The following is a 15,602-nucleotide window of genomic DNA, read 5'->3' as shown; positions in this document are numbered from 1 at the left end:
ACAGTGATTGAAAATTAAAGTGCATAACAATTAACATTGTTTTTTTTAGTCTTCAGTCCAATGCAGCTGAAAGAGCTCATGTGGGAAACTGCAGATAAGAGATTTAAATTGGCTGGTGAGCAGCACTGTGATTATAAACTGTTACTGGAATATCAAACTGAGTATACAAACAAGCAAATATGTGAGGGGTCATCTGAATTTCATAGCTTTTTGCTGTATCCCAGCTGTCCAAACTTTACACCAGCAAAGAAGAGCATTTGAGACACATTGTGTATTCAGCTGCATTATTAAGAAATAGACATTCACTAAATCAAATTGTGAAGCAAATTTCAGGCCCTGAAGGGATGAAACTTGCTTATGAAATGAAGTGGCTGCCTGGAGGGCAGTCGCATCCAAACTACCAGTCAACCTGCTGCAAAAAGGTCTCTATCAGTGCCTCCCCGAAGTGGAATGCAGCGATCATTAATGTTATTAAATACACCTGTGCATGGCATGTCAAAATGTCTGCCTTGAGGAAGTCTATCCTGAAGATTTTTGACGACTCAAAGGCGTCATTTTTCAATGTGAAAACAATACTGCAAAACTATGGGAATTTTCAACAATGTAAAAACATTCCTAACAACCCTTTCTGCTACAGCACCAGAGTCAAATGGGTGGTGTGCATTTACAGCCAATTTAGTAGAGTAAACATTACACATTTGAATGCAGACCATGTAGAGGCCGCCAGTCGCACACCAACTGCAGATTGTGCTCTGAGGCCTAAAGAGATCATACTAATCAGGGACCTCAAAAAGCAAACAATAAAATATAAAAATCACAGTATAATTAAGTCAAATATAACATTCAGTGTTTCAGTAATACCAGCAGATGTAAAATTCCACAAAGTGCAACAACACTGAAACTATACTGAGTATATATTTATGATTTTTCAGCAACAATTTCACTTTGTTCTTTAACAGCGTAATTGCAGTAGATTCATAAGTGTACACAGTCATTTAAATGATTAAAGAGTAATAATTTTAAAAATACAATCACAAAGTCAGCAGTGACTGTATAACCACCAAGATGTTATAACTCGGTTAAGCACTCAGAAAAATAATCACTATGTACAAAACTCTATATCTGACATTCATGTTTACGTGTAAGAAAAGCACTTGTGGTCGTTTCCATGTTAATGGACGACCATTCCCAGAAGACAGTGACTCATACCAAAGGTTTGGTAGCACAAATGATTGACACAGTACTATGAAAAAAAATACATTTTCACAGAATGCATGCATGCTTTAGCGTTTAAAATGGAGACAACCAAAATCCTTAAATGGCAAAATAGTACACACACAATAACTGACCTCCACCAATACACACAATTTGTAGTGGAGCAATCTGAAAAAGAGCACATCGTACACTGTGATTAATGAGAATAGTTGTTCAATAATGCTATGTGAAAATTAACAAATAAAATTGGATGCAAGTGGGCAACATGGACTATGCAGCAAGAAGCTGAATGAACCTTGGAAGAACCTGGCTAACCCCAGTAAGGCTGTGGGACTCAGGTGAAACCTACTGGCTTATAAAAGTATAGTGGTTGGATAATGAGGTTGGTGAAAGCAGCAAGACATTACATTCAATGAGCCACAAAAAAACACAAAACACTGACCTCTAAGCAGCTAGAAGTTCCACACAACAGCAGAATTAAAATTTAAATCTCACTTTGTTTCTGCTCTTTCTCATTACAGGGAGTCATTTTATTCCATGTTAATATCAGCGCACCACTTACAGCAGATTTAATGTTTCAATATTCATGATAACTTGATCGATCTTCTAGTGATTAGTCGTGATGTCCAGGCCATACATGTTACCACTGTACTGGCCCCTTTATGGTGAATTTAATGTGCTACGTCTTTGCCTAAAAGTTTTGGGAATGTAACTGTTATCCTGCAAACTGATGGTGAGGTTTCATTTCATCCCAAGATGGAAGAGTTTCCTGAATGGTCCTGGTCCGCCCCACAGGCCCCTGACAGAAGGAAAATAAACAGACCATTAATGAAATGTGATATGATGCATTACTACCAACTGTTAAAGCTGGAGTGCAGAACTTGTGTCTGCTACATCTGACAGTGAGAGTAATTACAGAAACTACAACATGCTTATCACCATAGACTGTGAAAATAATGGCTGTAACCGTGACGTCACCCAGTGGTTTGTGGACTCCCATTTCTGATGGTCGCCATCTTGGAATTTTTGAGCCAAAAGTGACCCTATCTGGACGTGAGGGTAGAGATAATCCTTACACTAGCTGCTAGCTTGATCAGCATGGTGCATTGCTGGGGAGATGTCCAACTCCCCAGCAACACTTTCCAGCTCCTCCTGGGGGACCCCAAGGCATTCCCAGGCCTGTTGAGATATATAAATCCCTCCAGTGTATTGTGGGTCTACCCCAGGGCCTCCTATAAGTGTCACATGCCTGGACCACTGACAATGCTAATGCTAATTTTTGCTAGGGAACAGGCTTTAAACCATCAAAACAAAATGTACGCATCGCACAATCTAAACATATGACTCCTGAGAGGGTCTTTAAGTGCAACCAAATGCTAAACAAAATTTTTTTTAGACAACCAAAATGTTACATTATCTTTCATTAACTGAAAAAAAACAAAAACAAAAAAACCTTAAATTGCCACACCTACGGCTATACATTTACTTTAATTATTATTCTCAAATTTATTTTATTATTATAACATTTAAATAGTGAGTTTTATAAAAATGTACCCCCTTACAGTTGTCAGGAATGGATAAACTAGCTACAGAGACCAAAACTTTTTATTTCTGCTGTAAGTTGAACATTTTAACATGGAGGTCTGTGGAAACTGACCCACTCTTGGAGCCAGCCTCAATGGCCATTCAAGGAGCCGCAGTTTTTGGCACTTCAGCTTTGGCTTCATTTCTCAGACCAGCAGGTTGCTGCCTGCTTATGACGCATTCCTCTGGCCTGCTTCCCCATCTCCCCCACCCCACCTGAACACTCTCTTAAAGTCTTTCTCTTATTTTATCCTTTCTCTTAGCGCCAAGTTTCTTTTATATCCGGAGCATCAACTCTAGAGACTTCTTAGGATTTTCCACCTCAGCTTCCGCCATTCTCCTAGCCGCTGCTCCGTGGCTATGGTCTCTCCCTCCTTACTTTCCCCTTTGGCTCCTGTTATTTCATGTAAAACACATCGCTTTCATTGTCCCAGCTTGGTAAAATTACTGCAGACACCACAACTCCAGTATATGTGAAATAAGGAGAGCTTTCCCTGGTGACGATAGGCATAATCAGCATTGTGAGAGCTCGTCTGGTAAGGGCTTAAATGTAAGAGACACTCATTTAAATGTAAAAGTACCGCACTCCAGCTTCAACATGTTATTGGTAAGCCTATAAGTGTGTACATACCGTAGAAACCCATGCCAGTAGAGGATAGGCATCACATCAGCTTTCATGTGGTACATGAGTCTTCGTTCTTTGGCTTGGTTAATGGGAAATGTCTCAAGGGGTTGTCCATTGTAGTCAAACTCTGCCAGAATCACTGTGTTGTAGCTTGTGACCAACGGACATGAGGTGTAGCCATCATACTGTGAACAAGGAGGTTACTCATTATGTATATGCACATTTTTTTTCAACAGAGAACAAATATGAATAAGGTCTGATGTTAATTTGTCACTTACTATCTTATCTGGCTTCTCATTTTTCAGTACTTTGCTGATGGTTCTGTTCAAGATGGCACTCTGTGCAGCTGAGAATGAGAAAACAAATGATAAGCTTTTTGAAATGAATGTGTTAGTTCTCTTTTTAGGAACCAAGAAGACTTACACTGTGTCCAAAATCCATCCTACACACTAGTTCTGTGCAGTGCATATTACAACTGTCACAGGTGTAGCAGCACACACACACACACACACAAATCAGCATACTTTATACTGACAAAATGACACAATATGTCCATCAAACTGTGACTTTGAAATGTTTCTGCAAGTCAAACTTCACAAATAAAGAGCAAAGTGCCATCCTTTAGACTCATTACTTATTTTTGTTCTCCAAGATCTTTGTGGAGATGCATCACCACCATCTACAATTTATTTTAGCATCCATCTACAGCACATTTCCAGTGTGAACATACTATAAAATAAAAATCTGCTTAGAATCAATATGTAGTATGGATCTGGGGCACACTGTAGAAGTTTAGAGACCAGAGGGGCTGTAGTAAAACACAAAGGAAAGGAAAATAGTTTGAATAAAAAATGGTAATGTAGCTATTCTTTGGTGCTCTACCACTAGTGTGGCAAATAATTTAAAGTTTAACATTTAATGACGTAAAAGAAAATCCAATGTTTTTTTACTATCTGCACATGCATGTTCGTTATCCACTTATCATGTGAGAGGGTGCAAGGGGCCTGAGGCCTTTCCCACCACACACTGGGAAAGAGGCAGTGCACACATTGAAAAGGTCAGTAGTATATCACTGAGGTGACACACATGTACAAACACTCACACCCATGGAGGATTAAGAGTTGCCATTTTACCTAGCAGATGTGTCTATGGACTGCGGACCCAGAGGAAAACAGGGAGAGCATGCAAACTTTACATCAGCGGCACAGCGCAAAAATCTACATGTGCCGCCTGATTGGGCTTGAAGATCTTCTTACTGTGAGGCAACAGTGCTAACCACGAAACCCCCATTTTCACCTAATCCAAAATGTATCCTCTGTAGCCACGATTTTTTTAGACTTAGAGTGCATTAATTTTCATATAATCCATGTAAAATGTGTGTTGGACTTCCCATGAGTCAAGAAGCAAACACCTGAGATGACTGACCGAAGCAAAATAAGTGAATTTGGTCTACATTCTGCCCAAAGCATTTTATGTATTTTAAGGAGAAGGTTGTAACAGCAACATATTCTTTTATTGGATGAGACAAGCATTTGATTTATAGTTAAACTGATGTACATACGAAGTTTCATCAGTAGAGGGCTCAGTGAAGTAGGGCATCAAGGGAAAAGGTGCTCAACAGTCATCCAAGCTCTAAGTGGTGAGCCTCAGCTGTTCTTTAAGCTTGCTTTCTAAAGTGGCATACTGTGTTAGCAAGTTAGTCATCTCTATAAAAAGATACATGCCTAAGTATTTAGAATCTGTAGGCAACGGGACAAGATTTTGTTTACTGAAGTGTTCTGGTGACCATTTGTCCTCTGAGTAGTACTGACCAATCATGGTTGAGCTGCATGTAAAAAGTCAGTGTGGAGAGGCAGAATACATTGACCAAAATGCAATCTTAGATCACACCGGCTATCGTCTGCTGATGACTTCGCCTTAAGAGCTTTTTTAAATGTATCTGTATTCATATGCTGATATTGTCATATCGATTAGCTGAAATGACCAGCACTAGGAAGAGAAGGTCTTGGCCCAGGTATCCACTTGCTACGCTGGATCTCCCATATTATTGGCCACTGGCCCCCAAGGCTTTTCGGCATCAGACCAACAGTCGATTGATTCTGAGACTGTTATGTTCATAAAGTTAACTTTCCTGCACTAAAATGTTAGCAAGAATTAAGTTAGCCTGTTCAACATGCTTAAGTTAAAATGTTAAAAACACAACATTAGCTTTAAAGGTCTAGTGTAGGATTGAGTGGCATCTTTGGTGAGATTACAGAACTTAAACTTCTCCCATATGCCAAGCTTGTAGGAGAGCGACAGTGGCCAACGTGAAAACATGACAGACTCTGTGAGAAGAGGATCCACACCTTCTGTGGCTCATTCTAAGGTGACATAAACACAATGATTCTTGTTTTCAGGTGATTATAAATGAATGAAAACATAGTTATGAGAGACATTATTAAGGTATGGTATTTCACTTATGGCTAGGTGTGTCATTTAGCATGACATACCTTGCACGAATACACTGAATGTAAACATGATGAGCACGATTAGGCTAAATTCTTTACTGCAGTCAGACTGCAGTTGTGCAAGAAGTCATAACACAAATTTACAACCTGATGCTATCATCAGTGATGTGAAATTGCCAGGAACTTCCCATTACTAACAGTTAACAGACAGGAAATGGCACAGACACAGTTAGTTTAAATTAGCCAGGCACAGAGGGTTATTTTTGTTCACCATATGTCTGCATCACGTGCAAAACATTTCTCAAATGTAAGGGTACACTCAAACACAAAGGTAAACTGAGATAATCATACAACATGTCAGATACCAATCATTAATGTCCCGACATTGCAAGCTTTATCAGGCGTGGTCTATGTTTTTATAATCTTGTGTAAATACACAGTTGTGCAATACACTTACTGAGGACAGTACGTTTCAAATTACAAAACCCACAAGCAGTTAACAAAAGATGTAAGTACAGGGACTGCATGCAGCAATAGAGGGCTTTCCAGCGTTGCGTTATTACAATGTTCAAACTAATGACACAATGATCACCTACCGACAGCAGCGCCTGTTTTGGCTGTGGGCAGATTGGTGCAGTCTCCAATCCCAAACACATTTGGATACCTGTTATGTTGGAGGTTGTCTTTGTTGACATCCAACCAACCAACCTCATCTGCCAGCGGACTGCCTTTGATCACAGAACAGGGTCCCATTGGTGGCGTGACGTGAAGCATTTCATACTAATAAAGACAAACAGCAAAGTTTATTTCCTATTTTGGCATACCTTGAGGTGCAAAGGGAGAAATAATCTGTTCTTTATTAGGTTGTTCATAACACACAGACAAAAAACTAAGAATTTAAAGAGGAAGGAACACACACAGCACGTGATGGAATAGGTTGTCCATTGTATGAAAGTTAATACTACACTATGATGTTGAAATTATTGTTTACTACAACAGTTTTACCTCCACCACACTGGTTTCGCCTGGCTTGTCAAGGTTTTCAAACACAGCTTCTTGCTTGTCTGCCCGCACTTCAATCAGATTTTGCCTCAGGTTCACTTGTAGGTCACGCTGTTTCACAATGTCCCACAATGAGTCAGCATATTTCTTGATCCCAAAGAGCACAGGAAGCGATGTGTTGTACATTACGTTGGCCTTTGCTCTTTTTCCTGTCTTGGATAGAAACATAAAAATACCTTGATTTAATTTGGAAAAATCACACTTGATAGTTTCAAACTGTACAACGTTTACATGACATTCGGAATTTTAAGTACTTTTCTGAGAAAGGCATCTGATAGGTACATGATCTTCTGTGGAGCTCCAGCACATTTCACAGGAGTGTTTGGGAAAGTGAACACAGCGTTGCCCTCTTTGAAGTTCTGCAGTGCTTTCCACGTTTTCTCCACGGTTTGGACCGAGTAGTTCGACCCAATCTTTGGATGCTCAAACCCCTCTGGCAATCCTTTGATCTGCAGCGTAGAAAAGCATACATTTCCTGGGATTTACTGACTTTACATACAATGGTACAAGTTTACTATAAATGAACAAAGCTTTACTTTACCTTCTCATAATGGAGTTGCATACCAAGAGCCACAATCAAATAGTCATAGGTGATCTGTGACGTGAAGGAAAGTAAATATTCAGTGCCAAGCCAGTAGATGACACATTATTAAACGATTTTATAACTTCAATGCACACGGCAAACATACTTCAGTCCCATCATCTGTGCGGACAGTATTTGTGTCTGGGTTTATTTCCTGAACTCTGGATTTCACCCACTTCACTCCAGACGGCATAACACTCCCTGTGGGGCGACCTGATGAGGCTAGAGTTTTTGCACCAGCACCAACCAGCGTCCATATTGGCTGATAGTAGTGCATCTGAAGAAAACATAAATGTTACTGTCATGTTTCTGAGGAGCTGAAACATAAAAATGTAAACGTGAATTCACAATTTATAGCTTGTTTTGTCTTCTAGTGACACACAAAGAGAAGTGTGGACATTAATTATCGCAGTCTACTGGATCCTTGCCTCACTGGGCTCCACAACAGCCACATTCTCAGCCCCCATCATCCTCTTCATCCTTGCACCCATCGTAATGCCACCACTTCCTCCTCCGAGCACAAGCATTTTGTAGTGCTGCTTGGCAGAGGCACGGCTGCTCGTGTGAAAATGTGAGATAGCAATGCCCGTGGAGTGGCACTGCTTCAGACGACGCAGTGCAGCCATTCTTTGTCTGTAAAAAAAAAAAAGTGTCAAGTCATTTCATTTGGCAACAATTCAGTGTTCTGGACTCAAAATTAATCAACATGCTCTACGCATTATGCTGATCCACATTTACAGTCTGACAATTAGGAGGTAGAAAGGCAGTAGATTTGGCTTTTGGAGCCATGACTATTGTAAATAACCCAGGCAGCAATGTTTGGAGAGTGGCCTGGAGACAGTGTTCTGACACGCACTAATGATAAACAATGAGGCCATGATTTACAGCCCATAGCTTCATAGCTTAAACTGACATGAGAAAGCAGACATAACAGGAGCACATTCATACCGGTGAACTCTTCTTTAAGGTGACATGTCCTGACAATTGTGGGAGTGCACGTTAGCATAATAAGGGCACCTGCTTTAGCTTGAGTGAGACACTCAGACTTTGGCACATACTCTTCAGTCTCTACCCTACTTTGACAGATAACAGAGAGCCGTACAGCCGCACCATAGGTAATTTATTACACATAAAATGTAGATTATCTGGGGCGTTTACATCCTCTTCTGTGAAGCCTAACCTGAGCTCAACCGGTGCTGCTGCATGCTGCGTAATCAACTGTCAGCGCCTCAGCACTGTAATGTAAGAGAATTCAACACTTGTTTAATACTCACCTTGACCACCACTTGTGTTCACCGCTCGTTAAACCGTCTGTCTCACCGTTAATTCCCTAAAAACCGAAAGGAAATAGTCCCACTGGCTGTGACTCGGTGAGGAAGGCAGGACTTCCACAACCCGTGAGCGTTACCCCGACGTGAACTTGCCGTTGCCACCCCTGAAGTTCAGACTGTTCGTCCCGCCCCCTTTCACCTTTGAACCAATCAGAAGCGATCATTACTGTCAGTTTAAGGTTCCTGGTTGAACAAACGTTATTTAGCTAAACTTCATAACAACCGAGCCGATATCAGTCACTTTCACAATTTGACGTCCTCCAGGTGTTTTGTTGTATTAATAAGCTGTCGAAACAATTCCGCTTATCACAAAAATGTGGATGTGGCTTCAGGCACATTAAGGTGGGCGTGTTTGGATGTTATTCCGCCCTGTCGAGTAGATTATTGGCTCTGTTTGCAGCCCTGTCCGCCAGCACGTAGCCCTATTGTAGTGTACTGTAAACCATATTTAGGCTACAAAATAAACTTAAAGGTTTTGTTGCTTTCCTGTGTCCCCTGGATGAATTACTGGCGACACGGTCAAGTACAACTCTAAGTGGTGTTCGGAAATATCAGATTTTCCTGATTTACGCGAACGCAGCATGTACTGTAAACAATGTAGAGTGTCATGTTCATGTAACACTGATTGCAGCAAATGCAAGAAACTGCAGGATATTATGTCTCTGTCCGTGTGAGAATCAGTCTACAAGGAAAATATAGCCCCCCAAACTACAGCTGCACTTTATATTCATGACTTGACAATTTTCTGCACATTTCCAGACAGATTTATAATAAAGAAATCGTGGTTTCATAGACAGTTTCTCATATTAGTTTAGTTTAGTTTATTAGCTTCCCTATTAGCTACTGCATTGCAGCAGCTATTCTTCCTGAGGTCCACAACAACTTTGCATTTGTGACAGTTTACAAAACAACTCACATAAAACTGAACAACATAAGATGACTAGACTAAAACTCTGGCACAGACAAACAAGGCAGTTCCTGGTTATACAATAATTAAGATATGCTTTTTTAATGATTTCATTTGGTAAGTTACCAGCAGTTTGGGGCTAACTTTTGCTCTGATTACCTGATGATGCTCCATTGTAAGATAAGATAAGATAAGATAAGATAAGATAAGATAAGATACACCTTTATTGAACCCACAATTAAGAAATTCCAGTGTTACAGCAGTCAAGGGTAAAGAGTCAAATCAAAGATTTCAATATTTAAAAAACTTTTTTAAAAAAACTAGGCATGCAGAAAAAAAGTACAAAAAATACAAGAAACAGCAATAAATAATAATAATAATAATAATAATAATAATAATGAGCAGTGGATAAAAAGTGAGCAATGGATTAAAGTGAACATATTTAGTGCAAGTGAATATTGAATGTGCAAATAAACAACAACATGGGGGACAACAATGCTTATTGTGGTGTTTATAAAGTGTCCATAGTGTCCCTAAAGTGTCCATGGTGCAGTTTACTGTGAGCAGCGCTGGTTATGTAGCCTGACAGCAGCAGGCAGGAAGGACCTGCGATAGCGTTCCTTCACACACTTTGGGTGAATCAGTCTATCGCTTAAAGAGCTCTCCAGAGCTTTTATCTCCTCCTGCAGAGGATGGGAGTCATTAGTCCTCAGAGATGACAGCTTGGCTGTCATCCTCCTTTCTCCCACCACCTGCACAGAGTCCAGAGAGCATCCCACGACAGAGCTGGCCTTCTTGATCAGCTTGTCCAGTCTCTTCCAGCCGAGACGCTGCTGCCCCAGCAGACCACTCCGTAAAAGATGGCTGATGCCACCACAATGTCAAAGAAGGTCTTCAGGAGCGCCCCCTGCACTCCAAAAGACCTGAGCCGCCTCAGCAGGTAGAGTCTGCTTTGGCCTTTCTAGTATAGTGCTGTTATGTGGTTAGTCCAGCCCAGTTTATTAAGATGAACACCCAGGTACTTATAAGATGTCACCATCTCAATATATATCTCATATATATATATATAGAGAGAGAGAGAGAGATCCAGGCTAAGCTCGAAATGAGTGTGCCTCACCTGCTTATGTATTACACAGTAAAGAATCACTAGTCCTGTATTCAGTGGAAATCTTAAGAGATATATTCCAATTGTGCTGAAAGAAAAATAATAACTGAGATTATATTTTTTTCCCAACATTATCTTTATTGAGTTTTCAAAATGCTTCCAAAGTACATAAATATACAGAGATAAGAGTGCTCTCACATCAAAGGGGACGTCAGGAGCAGCTAATACAGTTTTGGTCTCTATAGCTAATTGCCCTGTTTGTGACGACTATACGGTACATGATTTTTATATGTAACTCACCTATTTGGATTTTAGTAAGTCTTAAAGTGATGCATAATCAAAGGCGGGGTCTCTTTGAGTGACAGGCCGTCTGCACCAGCATTCAAATCGTCCTTCTTTGCAAGTCAGGTTATGAAATAACATAGAGCAACACTTAGATGAAAGTACAAGTATAAAAAAACAACAACAACCAGAACAACAAAGGTTTCTCTATATTATCAAGAGTTAGCCCAAATTATTTCACTATTGTGCATGGTTCAAAAATACAAACTCAGATGTACAATTCACACAGAATAAAGAAATCAAGTATCAAAAGAAAAGAAATTGTTTTAGGACACTGCAAAGGACTACCGAAAACTACGCCTCGTCCGCTTCATTCCCCACATTACTTAAATCCACACTCTCCATGTATTCCAAAAAAAAGACCCCAAATGTTTTGAAATAGTGATAGTTTCCCCTTTATGATGTAAGTAATCTTCTCCATTGGTAAAGTTGTGGATATTTCCTTAATTCAGTTAATGAATTTTGGTTTACTGGTACTCCTCCATGAGAGTGCCATGACTCTTTTTGCAAGCAGTAAACATAAATCCAGGGCAGTGATGATGTCTATCAGGATATAAACCTAGAATTAATAGTCTAGGGTCAAGAACTAATTTTATACCTAGTATAGTCTCTAAAGCTTGTTTAATCTCCCACCAGAACTGTTGGACTTTATTGCATTCCCAGTTACAGTGGAAGAACGTCCCCTTCTCCTCTCCACACCTGAAACACAGGTCTGGGATGGCATCATTATACTTATAAAGCTTTTCTGGCAACACATATGTCCTCATTAGCCAATTATATTGCAGTACTTTGAGGTGAGTATTGGTAGTTTGTGTTTGTGCTTCAGCACACGCTTCTTCACAGTCCTCGGAGGGCAAGTCCTCCTGTAAATCTTCCCTCCAGGTGTTAAGTTTCTGTAAAGAAGACTCAGAGGAACCATCTGCTAACATGTTATATAATTTGGAGATAATTCCCTTTCCAAAGCAATCTTTTTTCATTTCCGTTTCCAAAGTGGACAACGGGGGGGATCGACAAACACTGGTTTTGAGATGATCTAATAAAGTTTCTCACCTGTAGATATTTAAATTGATGTTTGTTTGGAATGTCATACCTGGCAATCAGTTCCTCAAATGACATCAAAATCCCACCATCTGATCCCATGAGATCCCCCATTGTCTTCAAACCTTTTTCGGCCCACTTCCTAAAACCAGGGTCTGCTCTGCCTGGAGGGAAAAATTGGTTACCCCATATCGGGCTGAAGCGTGACAGAGAGGAGGATTCACCTAAATACTTCTTAACCTGATACCAAATTATAATCATATTTCTGACTATAGGATTTTTTGTCTTTTTTTTTTCCAGCATTTCGACTTTTGCTGAGTATATACTGAGGGAGAGGGAGAGGGACTGAGCAGTTTTCAATATTCATCCAAGGTGGGAGGGATTTATCTGTAAAATAATGCATCATAGTCTTCAATTGAGCTGCCCAGAGATTATATTTTTAAAAATGTGTGGCCATCATAAGAAAAACACAAGCTAGGATCCATGTCTACCTCGCCTACGTTGTTTTCTGTTTCACTGTAGGAGACTGGAGCTGTAAATGGAGGAGACTTTTGAGCAAGGAGCCCAGTGTCACTTCAGTTTACAGCTTTTGGAAGTATTACCTGGTGTGATTTGAGTCCCATCTGGTTCTTTGTGCCTGTTTTATTGAGGGATCACAACTATGGCACTGATAATGGCTGCAGGCAGCATAAAACTGCCCCACCCTGCCTCCTCTAAATTATATTTATATTAGGCCTATTCAAGGCTCCATGAAGGAAATTAAGTATAATGGTAATGGCAAGGTTATATGATTGTGACAGTGTTTTTTCACAAACAGTTGTATCCATTTAGTTTAAGAATAGCCTACAGATCAATTCATATAATAATATAAATACAAGACAGAAGAAACAAACAAACAGCTAATTTCTTATCCACAGATTCTTACTGTTACATTTCCTAAACGCACAGTGATAACTTTTATGTCTTACTGGCATCTATAGCAAATGAGCCAACAGTTCATTAATCATTCACGTGGCTTGAAGAAAAATGTAATAATAAAAGTTTGTGACACTGACAAATCAGAGCAATATGACCCGATATGATTCACAAATGTTGCCTCACTCTTCTCTGTCTGAACTTCAATATGTCTGTGTCCAAGGGTTGTGACATATCTGGACTCCAAGTAGCACTCACAGTGTTGTCATCTACTGCACTGATCATTGTCATTTTCTTAATCTTAAATATGGAATTCACTGAGCGGTTTCCAGGAGTCAGGAAGTTTGTATTCACAACAACACACTTCTGGCTGACCTTTGATAACATGACCATGTGATAGTCACTGACTGTGGAGGATATTGTTTGGTACACATTATTTTCTCATCATGGAGCCATTAATCACAAGCTACTATCAAATACTGATATGCTATCTAGACATTAAGAGATATAGTGTATGTCTGTGTATTGTTTGATCAATATAACAATGTATATGTACTTTTTTTACAAGACAACTTGTGTGCATACGTGTGTAACAAAGCCAGAAGAAATTATACAAAAGAAAAATATTTCCCAGTGACGTAACATCCTGCACCAGAGGCCTGTGAAAACACACTGAACACACAAATCACTCGCTTTCATTCCTCATCTAAAAGCATATTAATGACTTATGACTGATTAATGTCTTTGGGGTTTTGAAAATATAGTGTTTGTCCTCATGGGGGCGACATTGCAACATTTTAAGTAGTACAGCTTCAAGACAATTAGAAGGCAATTAGCCTACTTAGACTTTACTTTTAGAGTCCTAATTTATTTGTTTTTAAATGTAACCTTAATGTCATCCCTTTAATATGATAATAGTACTCATTTGGTAAAAATATGTCAGTGTATGCATGTAGGCCACCAAAAGTCGTTATGCAGAAGGGCCCATTTCAGAATAATTCTGTATTATATTATGGAATTATACTCACTGATGCATTGTTATGTAGGGTAGTATAGGTCTCTCTATATCCATACACATGCATCCTACTTTATATGTTAATTATATGTTGTATTATTGGTCTGGATCTGCTAAGTAGCTAATGTTATGAATTAAATTTAGACCAGTGGATTTAGAAAAAAATCAGTTGGGATTTTTTTCTTCTCATGGAGAGATAGAGAGAGAAAATGCAACATCCTCTAGGAGAAGATAGTGTCAAAGCCATAGATGTATGTCAGTGCATGTCACAGCCAGGGGTGTAAATATGAACAGTGCAGGCAGTGTGGCTGCCTTGGGGTTCCTCGGGTGGGGGAGAGAAGATTAGGCACTTACAAGTGATTCAGATTGCCACCTCAGAAATACAGCTGGGACGTACAACTGCAAATAAGAACTCACAGTAAATTGATAGTGATGCTATTTATGTCTTATTGTCTCTTTCCTTATCTTTTCTTTTTAGTAAAATAGTCAGTGGCAACAAAATTATATGCTTATTCTACATAAGCTATAAAAGCTATAAATAAACTATAAAAAACATTTGAAATTTGAAAAATAATTTCTTATTTTCTGTGGTATTTTTTGTCATGTACATTTAATAAACTGTAAAAATAACAGACATGGCAACTGTGATTTCATCCACGGGTTTGTGGACTCCTGTTTTGAAGCCTTGAGGTCAGTATTTTTGGCCGTCACCATCTTGGTTTTTTGGAGCCAGAAGTTACCAATTTGGGTATGAGGGTGGAGCTGTGGAGAAGTGTGCAGGCGGCCTGTCACTCAAAGAGTTCCCGCCTTATGCATCACTTTAAGACTTACTAAAATCCAAATAGGTGAGTTACATATAAAAATCATGTACCGTATAGTCGTCACAAACAGGGCAATTAGTTATAGAGACCAAAACTGTATTTTATACCAGGTTGTCAACATTGTCGATATTTCTGCTGTAAAGTTGGACATCTTAACATGGTGGTCTATGGGGGTTGACTCACTCTTGGAGCCAGCCTCAAGTGGCCATTAGAGGAACTGCAGTTTTTGTCACTTCTTCATCGGTATAATTTTTCCAATTGTTACAGATATGTAAAGACGATTGCTGGGTAATATGTACGGTACGTTGCTCCTGTCCAATGTATAGTCGCTTTTGACAGTGTAATGACATGACACAATATAAAGTAGCTATTTTAGCGGCAAAATCTAGCACTAGGGCCCGTAAAAATAGCATGCACTGGGGCCCATCGTGCCTTGCAAGAAATTTGACAAATTTTAGCAACAGTACAAGCTAAGACACTGTTTATTAGGAAGTACTCATTTGAAGACATTTGGACTTCATCATCATCTCATTTGAGAAGTAGCACTGACAATTTTTAGTTTTTTCCTATTGATCCGAAATAGCTACGAGAAATGCAAACAAAACAAAA

At 39.5% G+C, this 15,602-nt stretch overlaps 1 protein-coding gene across 1 annotated transcript; it reads right to left on the bottom strand.

The window, feature by feature from the left end:
- Positions 1 to 896: 896 nt before the first annotated feature.
- On the bottom strand, positions 897 to 8,959 carry sqor (sulfide quinone oxidoreductase). Its single transcript, XM_049574619.1, has 10 exons — positions 8,794 to 8,959; positions 7,948 to 8,152; positions 7,626 to 7,796; positions 7,478 to 7,531; positions 7,191 to 7,385; positions 6,880 to 7,089; positions 6,471 to 6,654; positions 3,703 to 3,770; positions 3,431 to 3,609; positions 897 to 2,014 (listed from the first exon to the last, which is right to left on the bottom strand). The coding sequence occupies exons 2-10, from the start codon at positions 8,143 to 8,145 to the stop codon at positions 1,957 to 1,959; spliced, it is 1,317 nt and encodes a 438-aa protein (XP_049430576.1). The 5' UTR covers positions 8,146 to 8,152; positions 8,794 to 8,959; the 3' UTR covers positions 897 to 1,956.
- Between the last annotated feature and the right edge of the window lie 6,643 nt (positions 8,960 to 15,602).

The sequence above is a fragment of the Epinephelus fuscoguttatus genome, linkage group LG4 (genome assembly GCF_011397635.1).
Source record: "Epinephelus fuscoguttatus linkage group LG4, E.fuscoguttatus.final_Chr_v1".
Taxonomy (NCBI): domain Eukaryota; kingdom Metazoa; phylum Chordata; class Actinopteri; order Perciformes; family Serranidae; genus Epinephelus; species Epinephelus fuscoguttatus.
This window is presented reverse-complemented; position numbering and strand designations above follow the sequence as displayed.

What these genes read in the sequence shown, in the direction of transcription:
- sqor (XM_049574619.1), bottom strand. Translation starts at nt 8,145, where the DNA reads ATGGCTGCACTGCGTCGTCTGAAGCAGTGCCACTCCACGGGCATTGCT. An exon ending in CTGTTGTGGAGCCCAGTGAG is followed by an intron (nt 7,797 to 7,947) that starts GCAAGGATCCAG and finishes TGTTTTCTTCAG; the next exon opens with ATGCACTACTATCAGCCAAT. An exon ending in GCACAGATGATGGGACTGAA is followed by an intron (nt 7,532 to 7,625) that starts GTATGTTTGCCG and finishes TTCACGTCACAG; the next exon opens with ATCACCTATGACTATTTGAT.